Source organism: Oncorhynchus nerka, linkage group LG24, assembly GCF_034236695.1.
Source record: "Oncorhynchus nerka isolate Pitt River linkage group LG24, Oner_Uvic_2.0, whole genome shotgun sequence".
NCBI classification, from domain to species: Eukaryota; Metazoa; Chordata; class Actinopteri; order Salmoniformes; family Salmonidae; genus Oncorhynchus; species Oncorhynchus nerka.
In genome coordinates, this window is record NC_088419.1 from 37897283 (window position 1) to 37925263 (window position 27981).

General features: G+C 42.0%; 1 protein-coding gene across 6 annotated transcripts in view; it reads right to left on the reverse strand.

Moving 5' to 3' along the window:
- The window catches only part of LOC115107946 (leucine-rich repeat transmembrane protein FLRT2-like), a 116110-nt gene that overhangs the window by 70847 nt on the left and 17282 nt on the right, over window positions 1-27981 (reverse strand). The window contains exons 1-2 of one of the 6 annotated variants that reach the window (XM_029631752.2): window positions 20684-20771; window positions 11618-17969 (exon numbers count right to left, since the gene is read on the reverse strand). The exons of 3 other annotated variants lie outside the window; for them this stretch is intronic. In XM_029631752.2, coding sequence (XP_029487612.1) covers window positions 15443-17458 — 2016 coding nt within the window. In that variant the 5' untranslated portion in view covers window positions 17459-17969; window positions 20684-20771 and the 3' untranslated portion in view covers window positions 11618-15442. 2 more of the 6 variants (XM_029631750.2, XM_029631751.2) reach the window with 2 other exon arrangements.

Genomic DNA, 27981 nt, shown 5'->3' on the forward strand with positions numbered 1-27981 from the left:
GTCATAGCAGATAATATTCAAATTTTTGGTGACTTTAATATTCACATGGAAAAGTCCACAGACCCACTCCAAAAGGCTTTCGGAGCCATCACCGACTCAGTCAGTTTTTTCCAACATGTCTCTGGACCTACTCGCTGTCACAGTCATACTCTGGTCCTAGTTTTGTCCCATGGAATAAATGTTGTGGATCTTAATGTTTTTCCTCATAATCCTGGACTATCGGACCACCATTTTATTACGTTTGCATTTGCAACAAATAATCTGCTCAAACCCCAACCAAGGAGCATCAAAAGTTGAGCTATAAATTCACAGACAACAGAAAGATTACTTGATGCCCTTCCAGACTCACTCTGTCTACCCAAGGACTTCAGAGGACAAAAAGTGAACCACCTAACTGAGGAACTCAATTTAACCTTGCGCAATACCCTAGATACAGTTGCACCTCTAAAAACTAAAAACATTTCTTATAAGAAACTAGCTCCCTGGTATACAGAAAATACCCGAGCTCTGAATGAAGCAAGCTTCCAGAAAATTGGAACGGAAATGGTGCCACACCAAACTGGAAGTCTTCCGACTAGCTTGGAAGGACAGTACCGTGCAGTATCGAAGAGCCCTTACTGCTGCTCGATCATCCTATTTTTCCAACTTAATTGAGGAAAATAAGAACAATCCTAAATTTCTTTGAGGAAAAGATCATGATTATTAGAAAGCAAATTATGGACTCTTTAAATCTGCGTATTCCTTCAAAGCTCAGTTGTCCTGAGTCTGCACAACTCCGCCAGGACCTAGGATCAAGAGAGACACTCAAGTGTTTTAGTACTATATCTCTTGACACAATTATTAAAATAATCATGGCCTCTAAACCTTCAAGCTGCATACTGGACCCTATTCCAACTAAACTACTGAAAGATCTGCTTCCTGTGCTTGGCCCTCCTATGTTGAACACAATAAACGGCTCTCTATCCACCAGATGTGTACCAAACTCACTAAAAGTGGCAGTAATAAAGCCTCTCTTGAAAAAGTCAAACCTTGACCCAGAAAATACAAAAAAACTATCGGCCTATATCGAATCTTCCATTCCTCTCAAACATTTTAGAAAAGGTTGTTGCTCAGCAAATCACTGCCTTCCTGAAGACAAACAATGTATACAAAATGCTTCAGTCTGGTTTTAGACCCCATCATAGTACTGAGACTGCACTTGTGAAGGTGGTAAATTACCTTTTAATGGCATCAGACCGAGGCTCTGCATCTGTCCTCGTGTTCCTAGACCTTAGCGCTGCTTTTGATACCATCGATCACCACATTCTTTTGGAGGGATTGGAAACCCAAATTGGTCTACACGGACAAGTTCTGGCCTGGTTTAGATCTTATTTCTCGGAAAGATATCAGTTTGTCTCTGTGAATGGTTTGTCCTCTGACAAATCAACTGTAAATGCCGGTGTTCCTCAAAGTTCCGTTTTAGGACCACTATTGTTTTCACTATATATTTTACCTCTTGGGGATGTCATTCGAAAACATAATGTTAACTTTCACTGCTATGCAGATGACACACAGCTGTACATTTCAATGAAACATGGTGAAGCCCCAAAATTGCCCTCGCTAGAAGCCTGTGTTTCAGACATAAGGAATTGGATGGCTGCAAACGTTCTACTTTTAAACTCGGACAAAACAGCGATGCTTGTTCTAGGTCCCAAGAAACAAAGATATCTTCTGTTGAATCTGACAATTAATCTTAATGGCTGTATAGTCGTCTCAAATAAAACTGTGAAGGACCTCGGCGTTACTCTGGACCCTGATCTCTCTTTTGACGAACATATCAAGACTGTTTCAAGGACAACTTTTTCCATCTACGTAACATTGCAAAAATCAGAAACTTTCTGTCCAAAAATGATGCAGAAAACTCCATGCTCCATAATCCATGCTTTTGTTACTTCTATGTTAGACTACTGCAATGCTCTACTTTCCGACTACCCAGATAAAGCACTAAATAAACTTCAGTTAGTGCTAAATACGGATGCTAGAATCCTGACTAGAACCAAAAAAATAGATCATATTACTCCAGTGCTAGCCTCCCTACACTGGCTTCCTGTCAAGGCAACGGCTGATTTCAAGGTTTTACTGCTAACCTACAAAGTATTACATGGGCTTGCTCCTACCTATCTCTCTGATTTGGTCCTGCCGTACATAAGACGCAGGCCTCCTAATTGTCCCTAGAATTTCTAAGCAAACAGCTGGAGGCAGAGCTTTCTCCTATAGAGCTAAATTTTTACGGAATGGTCTGCCTACCCATGTGGGAGACGCAATCTCGGTCTCAACCTTTAAGTCTTTACTGAAGACTCATCTCTTCAGTGGGTCATATGATTGAGTGTAGTCTGGCCCAGGAGTGTAAAGGTGAACGGAAAGGCTCTCGAGCAACGAACCGCCCTTGCTGTCTCTGCCTGGCCGGTTCCCCTCTTTCCACTGGGATTCTCTGCCTCTAACCCTATTACAGGGGCTGAGTCACTGGCTTACTGGTGCTCTTTCATGGCGTCCCTATGAGGGGTGCGTCACTTGAGTGGGTTGAGTCACTGATGTGATCTTCCTGTCTGGGTTGGCGCCCCCCCCCCTTGGGTTGTGCCATGGCGGAGATCTTTGTGGGCTATACTCGGCCTTGTCTCAGGATGGTAAGTTGGTGGTTGAAGATATCCCTCTAGTGGTGTGGGGGCTGTGCTTTGGCAAAGTGGGTGGGGTTATATCCTTCCTGTTTGGCCCTGTCCGGGGGTATCCTCAGATGGGGCCACAGTGTCTCCTGACCCCTCCTGTCTCAGCCTCCAGTATTTATGCTGCCCTAGTTTATGTGTCGGGGGCTAGGGTCAGTTTGTTATATCTGGAGTACTTATCCTGTCTTATCCAGTGTTGTGTGTATTTAAGTATGCTCTCTCTAATTCTCTCTTTCTTTCTCTCTCTCTCTCGGAGGAGGACCTGAGCCCTAGGACCATGCCTCAGGACTACCTGGCATGATGACTCCTTGCTGTCCCCAGTTCACCTGGCCGTGCTGCTGCTCCAGTTTCAACTGTTCTGCCTGCGGCTATGGAATCCTGACCTGTTCACCGGACGTGCTACCTATCCAGACCTGCTGTTTTCAACTCTCTAGAGACAGCAGGAGTGGTAGAGATACTCTTAATGATCGGCTATGAAAAGCCAACTGACATTTACTCCTGAGGTGCTGACTTGCTGCACCCTTGACAACTACTGTGATTATTATTATTTGACCATGCTGGTCATTTATGAACATTTGAACATCTTGGCCATGTTCTGTTATAATCTCCGACCGGCACAGCCAGAAGAGGACTGTCACCCCTCATAGCCTGGTTCCTCTCTAGGTTTCTTCCTAGGTTTTGGCCTCTCTAGGGAGTTTTTCCTAGCCACTGTGCTTCTACACCTGCATTGCTTGCTGTTTGGGGTTTTAGGCTGGGTTTGTGTACAGCACTTTGAGATATCAGCTGATGTACGAAGGGCTATATAAATGCATTTGATTAAACCCCTTTTAGTTCCCATGTATAACCCTTTCCACAGAGGGTTCTACCTGGAACTAAAAATGGTTCTCCTATGGGGACAGCCGCAGAACCCTTTTGGAACCTTTTTCCAGAGTGTATAGGCTATCTATGGCCTTTATTTCCCCAAGGAGCTGGAGATGTGGCACGATGCCCAAAGACTCCGAGCTACATTCCAATAGCCGCTAATTGTGAACCTGCATGTCATGCAGGCCATGATTGATGGCATAATTAATGACGGGCCTGTTTGATGGAGATGCCTGGCGTGGGGCTAATTCCTGTCTGTCAGCCCATTGTGTGGATAAGAGGCGAAGGAGGAGGCAGAGGGTCCCTGGAGATCTGTTCAATTGCTAACCTTGTCTCTGTTACAGAGACAGCGAGGTGTGCTATAGCCTACTGCTATACTGCCGCACACACCCGGCATAGCTCTCTCTGCCTCTCTCACTCTGTTTTCACAATGAGCCACTGCTCGCTCCAAGCCGAACGAGGGGGAGACTGATTAAATTAAACTGCCTCACAGGTAATCATGCCAAGGTTAAAGGGATGCCGAGCAAACTGCTTTTGGCACCAACTTTCTCCTCTCTCTCCATGCAAGGCAAGGCGGCCGGTCGGTTGTCTGCAGATATGTGCGGTTTGGACTGAGGGGACGCCGCTCCGTACAGGGGCCTGGAATGTGGAAAATTGAGTTGTCACTATCAATTTGACTGTGTGCATATCGGGAGAAAATGAACTTCTAACAACGCAGGGAGTGATATGAGGTCCTAGTCTGAGCTTGTATGACACAGAGCCCCTATAGGGTTTGGATGTTGGTTCACTGGCCTCATGGTCAAGGAAAACAACCTCGGTCTGAGAGGTAGTGATACCACTGTTGAGAAAGTAGGTGTACTGTTGGAGCACAGCGGAACATGACCCATGTATATTTGAGGTAGTTGTATAAAGTCTCTTGATTTGCAAAGACTGCAGGGCATTTTTTAAACCCGATGTTTGACACAAGCCAAAATTAACATTAACATTGAATTAACATTTGTTCATATGAAACTTTTCAAATAACGGGTTACAGAGTTAAAGCAAAACAGTGATGGGAGAAAAATACATTTTGCGTCACTAAATCTAAGATAAGCACTGGGTTAAAGTGCTTACAGTAAGAAGAGGGAAGGGGCCTGGATGAATGAGAGAGAGAGAGAGAGAGAGAGAGAGAGAGAGAGAGAGAGAGAGAGAGAGAGAGAGAGAGAGAGAGAGAGAGAGAGAGGGGAGAGAGAGGTTTTGAATGAGTGGCGTCCAATCAGTGGGCCTCTTTTTTTCTTAAGTGGTTTCAAGGGATGTCTGTGGTTAATGACTCACCATTGGAGCGTCTCCACGTCTCATGGAGGGAGTCAGATCCATGCGCCAAGCTCAATCGCTATCAGATGGTCCTATCTGAAACACGAGTAGCGTCTGCAGCATATGCCTAATTGGCAGTTTGAGCCTCTTGCTTCGCTGTCCGTGTTCCAACTCATTAACATGTAATGTGCACTCTGGACCAGAAGTCTACCAACGAGCGTGCATGTCGTTACATTTAAGCAGCCGTGAGACCATGGGTTTTCCCCAGCTGTGAGACAAGAGTCTGGGTTTTGTATGAGGAGGAGTGGACTCTTTTTTTCCCCGCTGTGATCTAACGCCACCTTTCCACCTCAAGCCATGTTCTTGTAGTTTTCTCATGGGATAGTGTTCACACTAGGCTGGTTTTTGTCTCAGCTACTTCTAGTGCTAACAGTGAGAGAGAAAGAGAGAGAAATACAGAGAGTGTGATTGAGAGACAAATATATATAGAGAGAGAGATGATAACAGCTTGTTAAATGTGAATGTTCAATCCAAAGCCCTTCCGCACTGCTCTAATGTAACATTAATCTCCTCTAAAGCAAATGTACTTCATATTATTTTAAGGGATAGATACACCAATACACGGTAGTTCCGTTGTATTTCCCAGTCTTCTCAGTACAGTGCAATCATCAGGGGCTCCAATTTGGATCAAGATTGTTTTTGACTGGTTGTTTTTTTTTTTTTAGCTTGTTGGCCTGTAGTCTCTAAGGAATGTTTTCTTGTGAAAAATCAAATGAGAGAAAAGGTAGTTTTATGAGGGGGAGATGGACATTTTCAAAGCTGTTGCAGAAAAAGTCCGACAGGACCCATTCATTTCCATGGTGTTTCTAGCAGTTTGTTGTTTCTCTGTAACAATGCTGAAAAGTACAGTATAGTTTAATTTTGATGATTAATTGATCTGGCACTCACTGTAAACAAACTGTTCTTTTTAGAACATTAAAACAAGAGCAACGTTTTAGAGTTCACCTCCTGGTTTGTCGTTCTGAAAGCGATGAGAGACCTTTCGCCTCTTACTAATCATCAACGTCTTCCTTCATTACGGGTTTTCCCAAATGGTGCGTCAAGGTCACAGCTGCTCTGTCCCACCTGGAATTGTGACCCCCCTTGACCCTGTAGCCCAGCGCATATGGAGTTCCTACCATGCTCCATGCTGTCCCGGGGAAAAAGAGAGTTAAAAGTTTAATCTAGGAGTCTGTCAGGGAATTTGCTCTAAGTTTATCCTGGCAGGTGGTGTTTTAATTATTTATTTAAATGTTTGGTACACATTTAGCAGTCCATTACTTTTTTGCAGCCTTAAATGTAAATGTGTTTATTGCAGAGGCAATTTGGGCATTTGAATTTCCTTATTTCCAGTGTGCTTCATTTTGGCTCTGCATGCATAAAGCTTCCCGGAAATGAGCATCTTCTGCTGTTGCATTTCAGTAGTGTATTCCATTGAAAACTCAAGAGGCAGTTGACATTAATGTTTTTTTCTCTCCCTCAACACATACGGAACGACAGTCAAATGGAACATTTACACAACACACTCCAATCATTCTCCTATTCTATTATTGTATTATATTTATCATCTTGTTCTATTCTATTATATCAATGCATTTGATTCATTCTTCTGTTCCATATAGTTCATTATTAACGGGGTGTCACATGTGCTCCCTTTCCGGCCTCGAGGTCACCAGGCTGCTAGTTATGGCTCACACCTGTCACCAACGTTGCGCGCACCTGCGCGTCATCAGACTCACCTGGACTCCATCACTTCCCTGATTACCTTCCCTATATATGTTACTCCCGTTGGTTCCTTACCAAGGCGTTCTTGTTTCTGTTTCAGTGTTATGTCTGTGTGTTGTTCGTGTTTCTTGTTTTGTATTATGTTGCGTTTATTTATTAAAACATTCACTCCCTGAACTTGCTTCCCGACTCTCAGTGCACATCGTTACACTGGGTGGTTCGAGCCTTGAATACTGATTGGCTGAAAGCCGTGGTATATCAGACCGTATACCATGGGTATGACAAAACATGTATTTTTTACTGCTCTAATTACATTGGCAACCAGTTTATAATAGCAGTAAAGGCACCTCGGGGGTTTGTGGTATATGGCCAATATACAACGACTAAGGGCTGTTCTTGTTTACCAACTGTGTTATTCAATTATTTAGCACAGAGGTAAATTAACATAACTTGAGACCTATTTTAGCAGCACTGGAAAAATATGTAACTCAGGGACTCTGAGACATACAGTATTCTGACGATTGATCTAGAGACATACATAATAGTGAGGTTTGATCTAGTTCAAGACAGGCATAACATGAATTTAGGCCAGTGCTTTTTAATGTTCTCTTATAATCCACTTCTGGATTCCAAAAGGGACAATTCTACATTTTCTACCGCAACCAAAAACATCATAGTAAAATTGTTGATTTTAGTGGGGTAAAGACAGCCGTTCATGAGATGGGGAGTATGGATGGAGCAAGGCAGCCCGTGGTTGTTATTGGGAGTGTAGGGACTGGAGAGACATCCATGAGATGTTGACAGCCTCAGCACTGCCATAGCTGGGTCTCTGGGGAACTACTGCTTGGAGCAGATTTTCGACGGTTATTTTATTCAGAAAAACATTTTGTCGCCAATTAGGTCCGGGAGTAGCTGGGATGCGTCTGCTTGTGGAAGTTCTGAGAGGCAAAACAGGATGTATTTTGAGGACGGTATGTTTGGAAAAGTAGGGAAGAGATTTTTACTGGGTTCTGAAAGCAAGTCTCTTTGGTGGCTGTAAACCTGTCATGTTTTCACACGAGTGTTCCTTTCTGGTAAATAGGGTATATTATTCGGTAATCTCCATCGGGTTACATTGCTCATATTTTCAAGCCAGTTGTAGAAACCTTGGAAGGAACGGTCTGTATACATTTGTTTACTAGTACCTCACATCTCAAAGCATAAGGTTGCATAAAGATGTGTACACTTCAGAAATAGGTAGCCTTGGGATTTCAATGGAATCCAATGTTTTGGCCATGAAGGTAAAGTTTGTGGTTACAGCTACCAGCATCTTATTTTGTGCAGAGCAAGCTTTTAGGAAAACCAGTACAAAATAAAGTAAAACTCCATGTTCCTATCAACCCCTGGGCCAAAACATTTTACTCACTAAGCGGTAGCCTACTTACAAATGTCTCCACTCATTTGTGTTTTCATATGATTTCACCCAGAACGGGATGCCAAGGCAATGATCTTCAGTGGATTTGCTCTCTCCCTGTACCTAATGATGATGACCCTCTTCAGTGGAAGCAGACGGGCAGAATTTCAGTGACCCATTGTGACTCAAATTAACCCTACAGAACAGGAACAGAGGGCAAGGTCTCACCTCCACGCAGGCTGTAATTAAAGCCTATTGAAGGGGATGGAATCAGGGGAATTGAGTCAGAATTAGTGCTTTTGGCAGGCAAACTGCTCAAGTGGAATCCCAGTTGACTACACTTACTGGACATCAATGTTACATTTAATGAGTCCATTGACTGGTTCAACTATTTCCAGTTTGCTGTTACGAGTAATTTTAAGGGCTTGGGAGATATACAGTTGAAGTCGGAAGTTTACATACACTTAGGTTGGAGTCATTAAAACTCATTTTTCACCCACTCCACAAATTTCTTGTTAACAAACTATAGTTTTGGCAAGTTGGTTAGGACATCTACTTTGTGCATGACACAAGTAATATTTCCAACAATTGTTTACAGGCAGATTATTTCACTTATAATTCACTGTTTCACAATTCCTGTGGGTCTGAAGTTTACATACACTGAGTTGACTGTGCCTTTAAACAGCTTGGAAAATTCCAGAAAATGATGTCATGGCTTTAGAAGCTTCTGATTGGCTAATTGACATAATCTGAGGCAATTGGAGGTGTACCTGTGGATGTATTTCAAGGCCTACATTCAAACTCAGTGCCTCTTTGTTTGACATCATGGGAAATTCAAAAGAAATCAGCCAAGACCTCAGAAAAAAAAACATTGTAGACCTCCACAAGTCTGGTTCATCCTTGGGAGAAATTTCCAAACGCCTGAAGGTACCACGTAAGTATAAACACCATGGGACCACGCAGCCGTTATACCGCTCAGGAAGGAGGTACGTTCTGTCTCCTAGAGATGAATGTACTTTAGTGCGAAAAGTGCAAATCCATCCCAGAACAACAACAAAGGACCTTGTGAAGATGCTGGAGGAAACCAGTACAAAAGTATCTTCATCCACAGTAAAAAAGAGTCCTATATCGGCATAGCCTGAAAGGCCGCTAAGTAAGGAAGAAACCACTGCTCCAAAACCCCCATTAAATAAAACAGACTATGGTTTGCAACTGCACATGGGGACAAGATAGTGCTCTGGTCTGATGAAACAAAAGTAGAACTGCTTAGACCTAATGACCATCGTTGTGTTTGGAGGAAAAAGGGAGAGGCTTGCAAGCCAAAGAACACCATCCCAACCGTGAATCACGGGGATGGCAGCATCATGTTGTGACAACAAAGTCAAGGTATTGGAGTGGCCATCACAAAGCCCTGACCTCAATCCTATAGAAAATGTGTGTGCAGAACTGAAAAAGCATGTGCGTGCAAGGAGGCCTACTAACCAGCTCTGTCAGGAGGAATGGGATAAAATTCACCCAACTTATTGTGGGAAGCTTGTAGAAGACAACCCGAAAAGTTTGACCCAAGTTAAACAATTTAAAGGCAATGCTACCATATACTAATTGAGTGTGTGAACTTCCATGTGAACTTCTGACCCACTGGGAATGTGATGAAAGAAATAAAAACTTAAATAAATCATTCTCTCTACTGTTACTCTGACATTTCACATCCTTAAAATAAAATGGTGATCGTAATTGACCTTAAACAGGGAATTATTACGAGGATTAAATGTCAGGAATTGTGAAAAACTGAGTGTAAACGTATTTGGCTAAGGTGTCGGTAAACTTCCGACTTCAAGTGTATACTGATTAATATGTAATATGTAATGTAATCTGAGGTGACATGTACTGTAACTACAATGGTTAAATGTCATTTTTTACATTATTCTAGACCATGTTACCATCAATCATGAGGAGTGATACAGACCAGAACAAAATTTAATTTTTCTGATTGGAAGAATATGAGAATACATATGTTCCCTTAATGATTCAGAATGCCGGATGTATATTTCATGAGATCTAGGCCTATCGAACGTGGTGTCCATTGCCAGCACATTGTCTGCTAATTCAGTGATATTACGGATATCCGAGTCATTAGCAATAACGTTTGGTGTGTGTGGTTAATTGTCAGAGTGAATTAAGATGAGGCTAATGTGTTGTAAAGGCATTGTGGAGAAGTGGGCAGGAATGTTAGATTTCTGTTGAGAAAAAAAACATTACATTGTGGATAGGAATATAGCATTTAAATAGGCATGCACTTGTGTTGAACAGTACTGTGTTCAACTGAAAGCTAAGCAGTATACTGTGACGTGTGATGGATAACTATTGGTAACACACTGTAGGAATAAGTGGATGGAAAGGTCAAATAAGAATAAGTATATATCTCTGTAGATAGGTAAAAAGGCCCAGTGTTTGACCCAGAACACACACACACACAGCCCCATGCAGGATAACAAGGTCAGTGGTACAAGTCCAGGAAAAGTACCTCTTCAGTACATCGATTGACATCTAAAATACACTCTTCTCCCTATTTATTTCGACTTTTGAAGATTTGTTATTTTTTTGCTTTATACTCCAGCATTTTGGATTTGAAATCAAATGTTTCATATGAGGCGACAGTAGATGATGTCACCTTTTAATTTGAGGGTATTTTCATAAACATATGTTAACTAGGCAAGTCAGTTAAGAATAAATTCTTATTTTCAACGGCAGCCTACTACGGAACAGTGGGTTAACAGCCTTGTTCAGGAGCAGAACGGCAGATTTTTACCTTGTCAGCCAGGGGATTCAATCAAGCAACCTTTCGGTTACGGGCACAACGCTGTAGCCCCTAGGCTACCTGCCAGCCCATATCTAAAACCCCCATTTGAAGAAATCATAAATATTTGGACAAATTCACTTATAGTGTATTAAAGTAGTAAAAAGTGTAGTATTTGTTCCCATATTTATAGCACGCAATGACTACATCACGCTTGTGACTCTACAACCTTGTTGGATACATTTATATCTTGTTTTGGTTGATCCGGATTATATTTTGTTCAATAGAAACTGATTGGTGATTGATGACTGGAGTACTGTAAATAGGATTTTTCTGAACTCTAAATTAGTCCTGACAATGCCATGACTAAGAAAAATCGTGAATAATGATGAGTGAGAAAGTTACAGAGGTTACAACAAAACACGCTAACCTCTCACCATTACCAATAACATGGGATGTTAGCATTTTTTGGGGAGTATGATCTTTGCGACCCAACACGTTTGTAGTCACAAGCTTGATGTAGCCATTGTGTACTCGGAATATGCGACTACAATACTAAACTGTTGACTACTTTAATACACCGTAAGTCAATTTGTCCAAATACATAAAGTGTGTTCTTTTCTAAATGGTAAAGCAGATATTTATGAAAATACCCTCAAACAAAAGGTAATACTGTCACATTAAGTACAGAGCCAAACAAATAAAAATGCTTCACTGTCCAAATAAATATGGAGGGGAGTGTTAATGATATGTTTCAATGGGCCTATAATCTTCTGACGGAAATGACAATGAATGATATCAAATCACATATCACATAATGGCTCTTTTATTTGCAAAAAGCTTAACTTCTATATTTACATTTTGTGCAAAAACATTTAAAGGTTTCAAGGACTTTACATCGTAAGTTAACCTCAAGGCACATACATGGGACAACAACAATATTTTATCATGAGAAAAGAAATGTAACTTTGGTTCCTAAGTAGCATATTAGTTTATGTTGTTAAAGTCAAAACAACTCAATGTCGAAATGAAAAGCCATAATAGCCGAGAAGCCCAAGCCAAATGACATGCATTGTTCATTTTCAGCATACTTTCTTCTGTCAAATGATACATGAACAAATAACCTGTCGTTGTTCATATTATTTCCATTAATTCGACCCAGCAGCTGTAAGAGAAAATGTAATTACCTCAAACACCCATGAATTGTTTGCTGAAGACTTCTAGTTTTCTGAAGACTTTTATGTTGGTCTACAAGGTGTAAAGACAACTTCAAATGTATTCAATTTGATTCACTTGGGTGCTTATTTTGATTTGACCTCTGTGATTTAACATAATTATTCCAATGAGAATGAATGAGCTTAAAGGAAGTTACTATCAAAGCCTGAAACAGTAACAAACAGAGGTTGCAGTCTCTCTTTTTTTCTCCCTCTTTCTCCCTCTTTCTCTAATGTGTTCGGTCTAATTCCATTGGTCACGCCATTGCGTTTGTGTACTTTCTTCAAATGAGGGAGGGAATTTAGAGTAATGTACTGCCACAAACAAACAACAAGGCTTCTCAGTCACTTTGTATCATTACCCAGCACCACTCGAGGGCGTCGTTACGAATGAACAGGCTTTCATTAATTATGTGTTGGGTCTATTGCTGTCTGTCACTCGTAGTTTTTTTCACCAATATGAAAATATGTGCTTTCCATACAGTAACTATTCAATTACTGTCATTGTCTCTTTCACAGTTTATAAATTGCTTCTTCTCTGGAAAAAGTCCTTGAACAAACTAAGTGCAGTTAGCCGGTACAGTACTGCATAAAAGTAAGGCAATAAATGGACCTCTATCACTTCTTGGAACATTCTTTAATTTGGGGAAAAGTGTTGCAACAGGTTGGCCTGAAAGACTAACATTACATTTAAATCCTAATCACTAATGAAAATAAAGATACTTTGCTGTATGGGATTATTGTCAGACAGGCCGACTTTGCCACAGGCAGGTAGGATGAAGTGTTCAGTGGATACACAACCTGTTAAAGCACTACGGCCATGTAGCAGTGTGACCTTAGGTCAGTACATGTTGGTGGGATGTTTTACATAACTTGCCATGTAGCAGTGTCAAACTGACCTTAGGTTAGTTTACGCCAGTGGGGTTTATTGGACGTAACTTCTAATGTGTATCAAACTGACTTCAGGTCAGCTTCCGCTGGTGGGGCTTTAACACAGGCTGATAAACAGATATGTGTACGTTCGTAGACAAAGTGGAGACACTTTGATAACCACAGAAGAGCAACTGTTATTTCTAAATGACACAAATGTATTTCTGATGTATGAATATAAATTTGACTCAAAACCCTATGAAAGCACACATGAAAGCTTAAGCATCAACGTGAATAATGGCATTATAGTGTCTATTGCGTCATAAGTTCCCCACCTACTATTTCTGGATCTACTAAAGGAGTTATTACTAACGACAGATGTGCACTGGCATGGCAATTCTTCAAAGAGAGACAACCCTTCCACCCTTAAAATGGTGTTTCCTATTGATACTTTCAAATTCTAGCCAAACCAATGCAATGTCGTGGTTTTACGCTGTATTTAATCCATTGACTTGGTGCCCTGTGAATGGTTAACTCTTGTCACTTGACCTTCCCCTCTCTCTCTCTCTCGCACTCTTCTCCCTCTCCCAGCTTGTGATTCGAACGGCCAAGTGAAAAATAATGTCTGCATATTTTCTCCCTTTTTCGGATGAGGATTATGAGCGGGGCAGAGGGGGGGAGTGGATTCTTTGAACTCGGTCTGCAAAATAAAATCTTGTCAAAGCAAATAAAGTCTGAGTAAGAAGTGCATAACAAAGACTCCTCGGTGGCACCAGGCATTCCTAACTGGGAGCCAACATTGTTTGGAATTGATGATGAATGTGTAGCTCGAACCAATCAATCAATTAATCAATAGAGTAGTCAATCCCATGTAGACAATAAAACACATCACATGCTACAGTAGGAAAGTCCTATCAACACATTGTAAAGCAGATAAACAGATAAACGCCTTGATTGTTTATTCTGATTCACTCAATTTTCATTTGAGTACTTAACAATAAAGGACTTAAGAAAGGCAGAGGAATGTATAACTGTGAGTGTATCTCCTCCACATTCATCATCACGGCAGACACCACCCGGCAAAGACAAGACACGCAACACAACCTCATGGACCTCCGCCATGATAATATCTGTATCATTTAGCCGCTGAACAACAGAGCTGAGCACTGTTCATTTTAAATGATTCCATAAGCAGCTCCGCGACCATTAATACTCTAAACAATGCCATTTGAGAATGAGTAATGTAATGCATCTGAGGTAATGGACTCATGGGATGCTGGAGGTAAGGGATCTCTTAGACTACCTATACCTCGCTCTACTCTACACTGACTGAGTAAACATGCCCCCTAGTGGCCACAACTGGAGAGAAAAAACTCCTGTATCATTGGAGGCAAATCTATATCCAACAGCGACGGCATTATCCCTCTCATCCCTACCACATTGAAAAGTGTTCACTTAGTCCTGTTAAGGTAGTCTCCCTCTCATCCCTACCACATTGAAAAGTGTTCACTTAGTCCTGTTAAGGTAGTCTCCCTCTCATCCCTACCTCATTGAAAAGTGTTCACTTAGTCCTGTTAAGGTAGTCTTCCTCTCATCCCTACCACATTGAAAAGTGTTCACTTAGTCCTGTTAAGGTAGTCTCCCTCTCATCCCTACCACATTGAAAAGTGTTCACTTAGTCCTGTTAAGGTAGTCTTCCTCCCATCCCTACCACATTGAAACGTGTTCACTTAGTCCTGTTAAGGTAGTCTCCCTCTCATCCCTACCACATTGAAACGTGTTCACGTAGTCTTCCTCTCATCCCTACCACATTGAAACGTGTTCACTTAGTCCTGTTAAGGTGGTCTTCCTCTCATCCCTACCACATTGAAAAGTGTTCACTTAGTCCTGTTAAGGTAGTCTTCCTCCCATCCCTTCCACATTCAAATGTGTTCACTTAGTCTTGTGAGGGCAAAAGGGGGTGTTGAAAAGTGTGCCCATTCCTCTGATGGGATTTCCACAAAAAGCTCATTTGAATGGCTGCTTACACTCTCTGTTGCATTAGGAAGTGCACTTTGATTCTTAAAAAAAATACCACCAGTGCTTATTTTCCACTGCAGTCTAATCAGCAGTGTTAGTTTTCCCAGACCACTGTGTTATCTTACCTAGTGTTTCTGTGAGGGGGTGGCTCTGCACAAAGGCCATATTTTTGCTTCTGTGGTTAGCAAAGAATCCCAGCCCTCATAGCGCCCAACAACCCAAAAACCTGACAGACAGGACACCATTCGTCAGAACCAACCCAGCGTGCCATATTGTACAAATTTCTATGTACAGACAATACTTGAGCAAAAACCACTTACTGTATTTAAATCCCGCTGATTAAAAAAAACATATGTATTCCTTTTTTTTTTTACTAAGAATAAAAAAGATTGCAGATAGAATTCCACATTATTGTCCACAGTATAAATTACATCGTAGACAGAACTTGGAAATATATATGGTACAGTATATTTAATTACTTTGTTGTTTCTTTCTGTCAGACAACCAGTGTGGGAATATCCTGTGAGAAGCATCACGTGTGGCAGAACTCGGTGCTGGGAACATTGCTGCTCTTGCAGTAGGCTAAGCTATTGTCACTGAGGTGGCAGTCTCTGAAGCCGATGCCTCCGTTGGGTGTGTAGATGGGCTGAATCCTGAAATCCCCTTTCAAAAGTTGCTCATTGTTCAGCGAGACTATCTGAAAGCTGGTCTCAGTCATTTCCAGTATAGAGTTATCCTTTTTGGTACCTGCCTCGCAGTAGTCGTCTTTTCTCCTGCCCCGGTTGTATTTCCACTTGGACGACTCCGAGCGGCTCTTCTTGTGCATGTGCCAACAAAACAGGCTCAGCAGTATTACCAGGACGACCAGGACGGCCCCACCGATCACCCCGGCCAAAAGGAGGGTGGAGTGGGCGTCCTGTTGGGCTTGCTCTGACCCTGTGGCCTTGTTGTTATTGGAGTTGGATGAGGCCGACTTGGTCCTGGCCTCTGAGCATATTGTATCCTCACCTGGGCGGTAGGAGTTGAGGGTGTCCAGTACATACACACAGATCCGGTACACTGACTTGGGCTCCAGGTTGGTCAAGCTTAGCTTCCGCCTGTCCCCACTCAGCGTCCTCTCGCGGCTGACGTCGCTCATTAGGTTCTTGCCCATCTTGACCCAGGTCACCTTGTAGGCCGTAACGGTGAAGTAGGAAGCCCAGCTCACATCAATGCAGGAGGCGTTGACCACGTGGAAGGATATCTGTAGGGGATCCTCGTAAGGGGGCAGGGGTCCAGCGGGGTGGGGAGGCAGGGCAGGGGGAAGGGAGGGCGATGTGAGGTAAGAGGAGGATGTGGAGATGGGGATGGAAGTGGTCATGGCAGTGGTAAGGAAGGTGGTGGAGGCGGTGGTGGGGAGTTGGGGGTGTGGGGGCGTAGAGCGCAGGGTGGGCCAGAGGTCAGGCTGGAGGTCTGTCCCGCCTGAGCACTGGATAGCATCCAGGGTGAGTTCTCTGATTGCCATGCCGCGCACCCTCTCGGGGCTCTGGCACATGAACCCGCGCACGTTGATGGCGCCTGGCAGTGACTTGAGCCACACCACCACCCATTTGACAGTGCAGTCACAGCGCCACGGGTTGTTCCGAACGGTGAGCTGTCTGAGGCTGATGAGGCCGTCAAAGACCCCCTGTGTCAGTGTCTGCAACTGGTTGTTGGATATATCCAGTCTCTCGAGCCTCTGAAGGTCGGAGAAAGCCATCACTGGAATATGGTCCATCTGATTATCCTGCAGGCTGAGCTTGATCAGGGACTGGGTCGGGAGGAGGGGTGGGGGGAACGTCAGAGAGTTACGAGCCAGCGCCAGCTCCCGGAGGGTGGACAGCTCCTGGAACGTCCCCGGGGCCACGCCCTCGTCCGTCAACAAGTTCCCATCCAGCAATAGGCGTTGGAGCCGCGTCACGTTCTGAAACGCTTCCTCAGCTATGATGGCGATGCGGTTCTCGTCCAATCGCAGCTCCTTGAGGTCCTCCGGAAGACCAATGGGGACACTGCTCAGGTGGTTCTTGGTGAGGAAGAGCAGCTTGAGGCTGACGGCCTCCCGGAACGCCCCCTCCTCCACCCCCACGGTAGAGATGGAGTTATCATCCAGGTGGAGTTCCTCTAGGCGGGGAAGCTGGGCCAAGGCAGCCCTGGAGATGGTCTGGATGTTGTTCTCTTGCAGGTGGAGCACCCGGATGTTCTTGGGCAGGTTGAGAGGAAACTCATCCAGCTGGTTGCCGTAGAGAAACACCGTCTCCACGGAGGCCACATTGTGTAGTTCCCATGGGAACCCAGCGTTGTTGATCTGGTTGTTGTGGAGGTAGAGGATCTTGTAGCCCTCTGTCACCCCCAGAGGTACCGATGTCAGGCTCCGCTCGTTGCAGTAAACAAATGTTTTGTCGCAGCGGCACTCCTCCGGGCACGAGGCTGCGGGGCGGCTGAAGTGCAAGTTGAGGCTCAGGAGGACTGTCAACCAGAAACGCAGAAATGAACCCCAATTTTTATTCCACAGCCTGACCTGAAACTCCATAGTGGAAAAACAGAAGGAGGGGAATGGCCTCAAAAAGCAACACACAATAAAATGTATTAAAAAGGGAAAAGGATTGAAGGCGATGAAGTAAATCCCCCAAAATAGTAGACAAAAATGAAAGTCCTCTAAAATAGTTTGATAATGCTCAGTTCACTTCTTCGCGGGGTGGTAGAACAGGAAGCCATAGGGTTAGGCTTAATCCCCCTGTAATTGGTTAGTCCTCAGCTTTAAGAAGAAAGAGTGTCGCATTAGGAAGAGCAGGTCCTCTGACTGAAGCTGACTCTGACTCCATCCATGCTGATATATTAGACCATGGCAGGGCTCCACAATCTCAGCTCCTCCTCAAAGCACAGGGCCAAGCCTGGGCCAATTTAATGCCAAGTCGCAGCTGAGAGCTACCGTGTCCGGGGCCTCCTTCTCTCCTCTCCTCGCCACACACCCGTCAACGTCACACACTGCTGGTCCCCGCCCGGGGCAGCGTCCAGGTGGTGTGACATTTGGATCCAGAGACCTGTTCCACAAGACAAAAGAAAGGTGAGATAAATGGGGGGTTCGGGTCAGGGGTGGTCTGTTTCTCTCCGTGAGAAAAAAAGAGCTGTCTATAACTCACGTGCACACAAAGGCTGAAAAAAATGACTGTTTCACATACATATTCAGACCCATAAACACATAGATCGTAGACACACACTCTCACACACACAATCATACTTAACCCGCACACAGATCCACACACACTGACACCTTTGAAATTTATGCACAGGCTATTTCTTTCAAAATGTCAAACCATCTGATAAAAATGCAGGAGCGCTCTAGCACATCCGGTTTAGCAGACATAAAGGGGCTTTCATTCCTTCCTCTCAGTCATAGAGGAGAGAATATAATAGCTGCTAGAACAGCATGGACATTCTGCGCTTTCTACAACAACAAGTCAATGCCTCAGTGCTGAACTACACGCTAATACACACATTGCAATTATTTTGAACTGTCTGAAACATAAATTAGACATAACGGAGACATAAAATGAGAAAAAGCAACAGAAAGGAGATAAAAATACTGCCCGAAAGCAGAAAAATACTGCCTGAAAGACTTATTGGGCAGCCCTTTGACTTGTGTGAAAATAGTCTCTTCTTTTTCTCTGCCTTTGTTAGAGCAGACAGTGCTTTGAAGTTAGAGCTGATAAACACATTGTGCTTACAGTAGACAGAGAGAGAGGTGTTGTTTTGCCTCTTAAGGTGCACCATGCACATTACATAAGTAGGCCAGACAAACCACCAACCATCTCCAGCACATATACATGATATAAGGCACCGTAGAAATGAAATGAAAGGGGAGTGTGTGGGGTGGGGGATGTATAGTGGGACTTTATACCAATCCCAGAGTGACAAACACAGCCTGTCAAATGGAATGGGATTGGAAAATAATTTAGCTCCTCCACCTGCGATAAATGATCAATACTGGACTATTTCTCAAAATGGTTTAGAGGTTTAGCGTGGGCACAAGGCCACCCAGTTACAGTAAGGCCTCAGCTCCCCACATCCCAGTATTCGAGTTGCCCATCACACATGTTCTATCCAGAAGATTGAAAGATACTGCTTGTCACCAGTGCTTTTAACTTAACAGGAACACTGCACATGTCAATGCTCAAGAGGCCCATACATTTAATAAATAATGGGTTTGATGGTCTGAATTTTATATAGAGGTCATATAGGATAGGAGGTATGGGCATAGGGGGAGATTAAGGTTATCTGCAATTATAGGTTGCTCTGTAGCCTGATGAGTGGTGAGATGTGGCACCACTGCTACTTATAATGATGAAGCAAAACAATATGAAATACATCTGTGATCTACTTTTCTAAATTGAAAAGAGCTACATTTAATCAAATAAGCTTCAGGGGAAATAAGGAGATACCACAAGCTGCAATAAATGTGCTGCCACGGCAAAAACATCTCAAATGATTAAAGCTGCATAAATAAAGACTGTGGACATTGGAATGAATTGTGGAGTAAAAATACATCTCAGCAAGGCTAAACAAAATTATCCTATGGACACAATAAAGTTGGTCTTGCATGTATCCAAATCCAAAAACGACACGGACAGAGAGCAAGGTGTATGTGTGAACAGATAAAATAACGTTTTTCGGTTGAGGCCAGGTTCAATCCGATTAGGACTGGATTAAACGACAGAAACGCAATTAAAACTTTTTAAAAGGATAGGCTATTTAAAAGGCGATAAGAAGCGGATCATGTGTAGGCTACTTCAAAGGCAGCCCAGCGAGTGGTGTTCAATTGAATGAATTATTACAAAAGGGATTGAGAGCCGTGCTGAGCATTGAGATTGCATTTGCAAACGGAGGCTTTGCTTTTCTCTGAAGAAAAACAAAAATCTAAAGCAATGCGCTTTGTAGCTAAGCATTGATCTTTGACATCTAATAATGGATTGATAAATAAACGATAGAAAACGAACTGAGAATTTACAAATTGACCATATTTCCTTTAGAGATAGCAGAGGGTTGTGAGGAGAATAGAATATATTATGCAGCAGTTTGGCTGGGAATAAAATTAGCACCATAGCTCTTAACAATGGCAGTGCATCTATGTATATATATCCATAATAAATCACATCTAGTTCAATCTACTCATACAGCCTAGAACTCTATATAAACTATTTAAATAAGTTGTAGTATAGTTGTTTATATAGCCTTTATGCTGCTATTAAACATTTGGGCTACTGTAGCCTACCTTAGACGAGGCTTTATCCATATTCATTGTATGCCCTTTTACCATGTTCAACTCTTTTCTTTATCCTTCATGCAATCCTAGAATATGACCGTGCGCAATGATCCAGCGCCATTCGGTATTGTTTGTGCGAATCGCTTCCAAGCGCCATGCCACCCGTGGGTCTACCGGACAGCATGCTGCCTGAGTCGGGGAACAATCTTCTGCTCTGTCCGCACTTTTCTGCAATTCCGGGGCATGCAGCTCAACCTATGACTACACTCACAGCTCAGCCCGCCTCAAAACCTTGGGCAATGCATTCGAGCGGGAGAGTGGGACTATATGGACCAGAGGCAGCACCGACTTCTCTCGAAACAGTGAACACGCACTTGCCAAGGTATCCGGGTTGTTTTGGGGACGATAAACTTGCCTTCTATGCTCGGAATCCCAGAGAGATGTTTGCTAAAATGAATTCCGTTGATAGTGATGTGTGTGCAGTGCACCGCTCACCTCTGTCTTGCGCTCTCTCTCTCTCTCTCTCGCTCTCTTCTCTCCCTCTCCCATCGTAGCTCAGGTCCCTCCTACCCTACCCTTCCCTGAATAAAGAATGCGTCTCCCGGTGCAGCTCGGAGAGAGATGGCTAGGAGCCACGTACTGCTCCTCCCAACACTGCTGCCCTCATACTTCCTCTGTTATCAGGGAATTTCAACTTTCTTGTTTTTCTGGAGAACTTTATATTCAGCCTACGCATTTGTCACTATATATTTTTCCTATACACAATAGTTTATTAGCAATGGTCCAAAACGCAACGACTAGACTGACCTGGATAAAGTAGCCTACATTTCCATGCTCACTTCACATTTATTTTCGGTTTTCAGGACGGCAGACCTCTATGCTTAATTCTGTCTACATTTACAGTCAAAAGTTTGAACACAACTTTTGGGTTTTTCTTTATTTTGCCTATGTTCTACATTGTACATTAATAGTGAAGACATCAAAACTATGAAACAACAAATATGGAATCATGTAGTAACCAAAATAGTGTTATTTAAATCAACATACATTTTAGATTATTCAAAGTAGCCACCCTTTCCCTTGATGACAGCTTTGCACACCCTTTCATGCTCATTTTAAAGTTATCAAGTGTGGCCTACAGTTTGCGATTCATATATTTTATATATATTTTTTTTTATTGAAAGTGAATTATGCTGGTAAACACATTCTAAACCGCTCTGGTGACAAACACTTTTTGCCTCATCTCCATTCATCCACATGGCTGTTGGATGCCCAAAAACCTATTCAAGTCAATAAATGCATTTTTAAATGTTAAAAAACGATGTATTGCTAGCTCACTAGCCAACTAGATTGCTGGCTACAGTGGGCCACTTTGTAGGCTAACTCAACTGAGCAGCTATTTAGCTAACTAGGTAGCTGACTTTACACCTGTTTAGCTAGAGTTTTTGATGAATGATTGTAAATTAAAAACAAAAATTGCAGCTCTGGCTGTCAGTAAAGGGAAAGTGTAGGCTACTGGATTGGGCAAGTCATTTTGTGAGAGGACATTATGAAAAAATGTAAATGGACCGGGTGTCCATTTGATTAATTGTTCAGCAGTCTTATGGCTTGGGAGTAGGAGCCTTTTGGTCCTATACTTGGCGCCCTGGTACCACTTTCTATGCAGTAACAAAGAGAACAGTCTATGACTACGACAATGTTTTGGGCCTTCCTCTGACACAGCCTATTATATAGGCTCTGGATGGTGGGAAGCTTGGCCCCAGTGATGTACTGGGCCGTATGCACTACCCTCTGTAGCGCCTTATGGTTGGATCCTATATGCCATGGGTTATATGTGTAGGTTTAGCCGTGTTAGCAAACATTGCATACAAACATATGGTTAAACATCACAAAAAATGTATAAATCTATTACAATTGGAGCAGGCCTGCTGTAGATCTGCTGGGTGTGCAGGGTTCTGTTTCAACCCAGCAATAACACACCTGATTCAACTTATCAAATTTAATGAGTTGATGCTCGGCTGGAATAGAAGTTTGGCCACCGCTGTTGTGGAGTTTTATTTTTCCACCTGAAAAGATGCTTCAGTAATAATTGCTTACTTGTTACTACTCAATTATCTATTGTTGTTTAGACTAAGATATCTAATCTTTACATATGAGTTATCTTTTTTTGTACATTTTGAAGTATCGATTCTTTAAATATGAAGTGTTTAAACTTGTTTTATTTCTTAAGCTATTATTCAAAATGAACTAGTGTCAGTGTTGATTAATCACTAATCACAACCCTGCAATAAAAGGGGTTCTGTCGCTGTGTTGTTTTCTCAAATTAACATTTTATTTTTGTCTAGCTGTAAGATGTCCAATCATTTTATTTTATTTTAACGCTCTCTCAGTATATATATTTTTTCATCTAAACTCTTACTGACAGTTGTGGCTGCTTTACTTGATGTATTGTTGTCTCTACCTTCTTGCACTTCGTGCTGTTGTCTGTGCCCAATAATATTTGTGCCATGTTTTGTGCTGTTGTGTTGCTGCCATGCTATGTTGTTACTGGCCTATGGGCACCTGTCAGCTGAGGCAGAGAATAGCTAAACTCACACATTTACATGTAGAGAATTTACATGTTCTTAATGTAAAATGATACCAGTAGACAATGTATGTAAGGCAAACCTTACACCAGATTTTGTACATGCTTTTAAAGTGCTGACATATACAATCGTTTAGTGAAAATCCAACCTTGTAATTTAGTTTGAAAATAAAAAATGAGGTTAATTTTATTTTATTTCAATAATATTTGCAATGTTGCTTGCAAAAAGGTTGCAGTTGTTCTCATAGGTAGACAGTATATCATTTCTCTATGTGTCACTGACCTTGGATAAGCTAGCACAACTAACCTTTCAGGTCAATAATATGCTGTTTTTATTTTTTTTTAAATTGTTGGCTTTAGAATTGTGAGAGAAATTGAACTAGCTAGTAGCTAGCTGGTTATACCTAGCAGCATACAAAGTTAGCAGACATTTCTCAAAACAAACCTCTTTGCGGCTAGCTACTTCTTGTCCCTCATGCTAGCCTTACAGCCAAATATCACTTCTGAAATGTAAAAATAAAAAATAAAAAATATTGATATGGCCATTCATGTATACCATTTCTATGCCCTTGCAGCAGATTTAGCTAGTCTCGATATAGCAGAGAAATGCAATGAAAACCAGAATGCTGCTGTGTTTTGTCACCAGTGCTTGCTGACATTTTAAGTCCTAACGAAATGTTGCGCCTACAGCACTAATACGATGTGCACCTTTGGAGCTCCGCCCAAGCAAGAAGAGTCAACTCGAAGCCAGCAGATGGCGATTCCAGTGGTTTTCTGTATTAACGACTCTCCATGAGACAATTTTGTGAGATTCATTCTGCCTTTCATGTTTCATTTTGTCAGCAACATCCCAAAGATGGACTGCTTTGCCATGTCCTGTCCACAAAATGTTATTTATCCATAAATCACACAACTGTACACAGCATGAATTATATATTAGACATGAAGAATGCAGGGGAAAATAGACCATTTTAATTTGCATGTTTTGCAGCATAATTCCAGTGGATGGAATTTGGCATGATGGAGTTGTAAAATATTTCTCTAAAGTCAAGAAAAGTTGTTTGATATAATGTTTAATGTATGTTTGTGTATGCCAGTGTTAAAACCAGTTTACTTTTAGCTACTTTTGAGCTACCATGCCCATCTGTGTGTATTAAGGCGTGGATCAGCTTTAATATTGCAAATAGATTTTGGCCTCTATCAATGTCATTGTCTGCATCATTTCCAATCCCCCATATATATATATTTAAAATAATATATATATATACACACTACCGTGTACTGCTCCCTTAATAGAACAGCGCAAACTGGCCTAACCAGAATAGAAAGAGGAGTGGGAGACCATGGTGCACAGCTGAGCAAGAGGACAAGTACATTAGAGTGACTAGTTTGAGAAACAGATGCCACACAAGTCCTCAACTGGCAGCTTCATTAAATAGTACCCGCAAAACACCAGTCTCAACATCAACAGTGAATAGGCGACTCCGGGATGCTGGCCTTCTAGGCAGAGTTCCTCTGTCCAGTGTCTGTGTTATTTTGCCCATCTTAATCTTTTCTTTTTCTTGGCCAGTCTGAGAAGGTTTTTTCTTTGCAAGTCTGTCTAGATCTAGAAGGCCAGCATACAGGAGTCGCCTCTTCACTGTTGACGTTGAGACTGGTGGTTTGCGGGTACTTTTTAATGAAGCTGCCAGTTGAAGACTTGTGAGGCGTCTGTTTCTCAAACTAGACACTCTAATGTACTTGTCTTCTTGCTCAGTTGTGCTCCGGGCCCTCCCAATCCTCTCTCTATTCTGGATAGAGCCAGTTTGCGCCTTTCTGTGAAGGGAGTAGTACACAGCGTTGTACGAGATCTTCAGTTTCTTGGCAATTTCTCGCATGGAATAGCCTTCATTTCTCAAGAAAGTTATTTGTTTCTGGCCATTTTGATTCTGTAATCGAACCCACAAATGCTGATGCTCCAGATACTCAACTAATCAAAAGAAGGCCAGTTTTATTGCTTCTTTAATCAGCCCAAATGTTTTCAGCTGTGCTAACATAATTGCAAAATGGTTTCATAATGATCAATTTGCCTTTAAAAATTGATAAATATGGATTAGCTAACACAATGTGCCATTTGAACACAGGAGTGATGGTTGCTGATAATGGGCCTCTGTAGATATTTCATGAAAAATCAGCCGTTTCCAGCTACAACAGTCATTTACAACATTAACAATGTCTGATGAATTTGATGTTATGTTCAGGGACAAAATATAGAATTTCTTTCAAAAACAAGGTCATTTCTAAGTGGACCCAAACGTTTAAACAGTAGTGTATGTATGTATATTTTTTCCTCTAACCCTACCATCCCTACCCTAATTGGAGTAAACTAATGGACACAAGCACTTACAGTAGGTTTCTACTTCAATCTTATACATACTATATACATTTTATGGACACAGTATATTTTACATTAGTTAACTTATATGTTTGTTTTTAGTCCGGTCCTTCAGCTATCCTCAACCCCTCCCATCTATCTCTGAAGACCATCCAGTTGTGATTTCTATTTGCCATATATTTTTCACTGTGCTGTGATGTTTCACAAAAGTTTTGAATCTTTCTATTCTCATAGGCTTTACAGATTATAAATGAAAGATGAACATTTTTGCTAAGAGTATTATTACAGTATATTATTGATTGATTGACTTTTTAGATCACCCAGCAGTGCTATTTGCAGAGTTAACTCCATTTGAATGTTGCAATTTTTCAGCCATTCCTGAACCTGCGACCAAAAACAAGCTACACATGGACAGTAGCAAAACAAATGATCTAATGATTCTGTCTCTTTTAAGCAACATCTGCAGAGTTGGGATGGTTGTATCCCCCATATATATTTATTGTTTTGTTATTGGTTGCAAGAGTTTTGTATGATCACTTAAATTGAAAAACTTGAAGTTTTGAATCCGGAGTCATTTTGTGTGTCAGTTCATAAGCCATGTGCCATGGAATAGGTACATCGTAAATCTCTTCCCAACTATTTTGCAATCTGTATGGCACAGCTGTCAATTTTTGGTCCTTAATTAAACTGGCAAACTTTTTTATTTATCACAATTTTCTTTAACCAATTTTGGTATTTTTTTGCAGAGCTGACAGTGTCACGAATACCACCGAAGGTGGCTCCCCTTCCTGTTCGGGTGGCGCTCGGCGGTCGTCGTCGCCGGTCTGCTAGCTGCCACTGATCCCTCTTTTCCTTTTCGTTTGTTTTTGTCAAATTGTTTTCACCTGTTCCTTGTTGGGGTTTTGGGGTGGGTGTTATTTAAGTTCGTTTAGCCCGCTGGTGTTTGTGCGGGCTTGTTGTTATAGTTACGTTTGTGGTTATCATTGTCTTTTGGGTTTTTGCTGTCCGGGTTTTGTAACTAAGGTTTTGGTTTTGTTTTGCACCTGTGTTTAGGGCTTCACCCATGTTTGGACCTGTTACTTTGTAGAGGACATTAAAGCATTTTTCCCTGTTTACTTTTGCTCTCTGCGTCTGACTCCACACCCATCCCTCACCCACCGTTACAGACAGATTTGTTTCTTACTTTCTCCCCCTTACACTTACCTCTTCCATTTTTGCTGCAATTCGTTTTTTTGTCATTTTGGATAGAGCAGACATTTCAGTATATTTTTGTTAGCTGCATGTGCAACATAACTCCTCCAGTCCTATTTATGATATAGTTTACAAAAGATTATACCGTAATCTTATATTTGACTTTAACCATAATATTTGAAGTAATGTTTGTTCTGTCTTTTCTGGAGGAATAAACTGAAATTGCAAGCAACTTTCTAAAAATACAGATGTTTCGGAGATTATTGGCCATTCTTGAACACGGGGTGATCCATTCTTGCTAATCTGCTAGAAAACCCGTTTGGATTTGACTATAGCTTTTGTATGACTGAAGACTTTACTGAGAGTTCTAATGCATTAACCTCTTAATAGTTAAGAATTTCTTCCCTCTGAATTCATATAAATAGGCCTGTTTAATTTGTGTGGGTTTGATGAGTAGGATTTATTGGTGTAGTGTGGTGGTCCAATCATTATTACTTTCAAAGTTGAATTTTTGACAAATCGTAATTTCAATTTCCAATGCAACACAGTACCCTTCACAGGGAGAAAACATCTCTAATCTGGGGAAATCTCCTAAACCTAAAATATTTCCATTCCTCTTGGCAGCTTTTAGTTCTTGAAGACAGATGGAGGAGGTCCAGTGAACCCCCACACACATCCTTTTATTGTTCTTTATAGGCTAATCATCATTGACTACCTGAACCTGCTTAACCTGCTGATATTGTGTTTAACTTTGATACTTTCAATTCCGTCACTCTGTGTACCAGACTGGTACCCTTACACAGGTACTAATATCAAGTTGCGCGTCCACAGAACCTAACAGCAAACTTCCTGATATTCGACTGAAGGTTTCTGTTCCATTTGAAATGCAGAAGATTTAAGACAAACAATGCAGCAGATGGAGAATATTTACCATAATAGGCAGAAAAACTAACTTTGTGACAAAACTTCATCCCCCTCAGGTCTCCTCCTTCATCTTTACACACTCCTCTCTGGAATTGTCTTCAATACCTCTGTGCATCTCTCAGTGACAGAATAGCATAGAGCCTAACTGGGTTGTGGGTCATGTTGACCACACGTTATAATCTCAACACTGGGAGAAACGCCGAACACTGTTTCTAAGCTTACAGTTGATGAATTACATGTTTTCTTAATCATTTTTATGCATGTCAATTAAAAATCTACCATTGTTACATTTTTACGGCACAACTCCCACCAAAGAAAAAGCCCAATTTTCAACAGTCAACCGCCATATCAGTTGTTGACTGTGTTTCCGTCGATGTACTGCAGGTGTTATATAGGCGCTCCATTAAATGAAATAAAGAGAAACCTGTAAAGCTTACAGTTCCTTTTAAGAGAATAAAGCTGCTTGTCAAACTGTTGGGCGGGAGGAAGGAGGAGGCAGGGCTCAAACAACCTGGCAGTCAATTCATCAGGAGCTCAGCTCTCACATGGACATGATGTGAATTATGGGGGAGTATAAATGGTAGCCATAGACCCTTATTGAAGGCTTCCCTGTGATAATGTCACACCGGAGAAACAGACTGACTGATAACAAGCTGGTCCCTGTAGTAGCCTACTGCAGAGAGAGGGGAAAGAGAGAGGGCAGAAAGGGAGGGAGAGTGG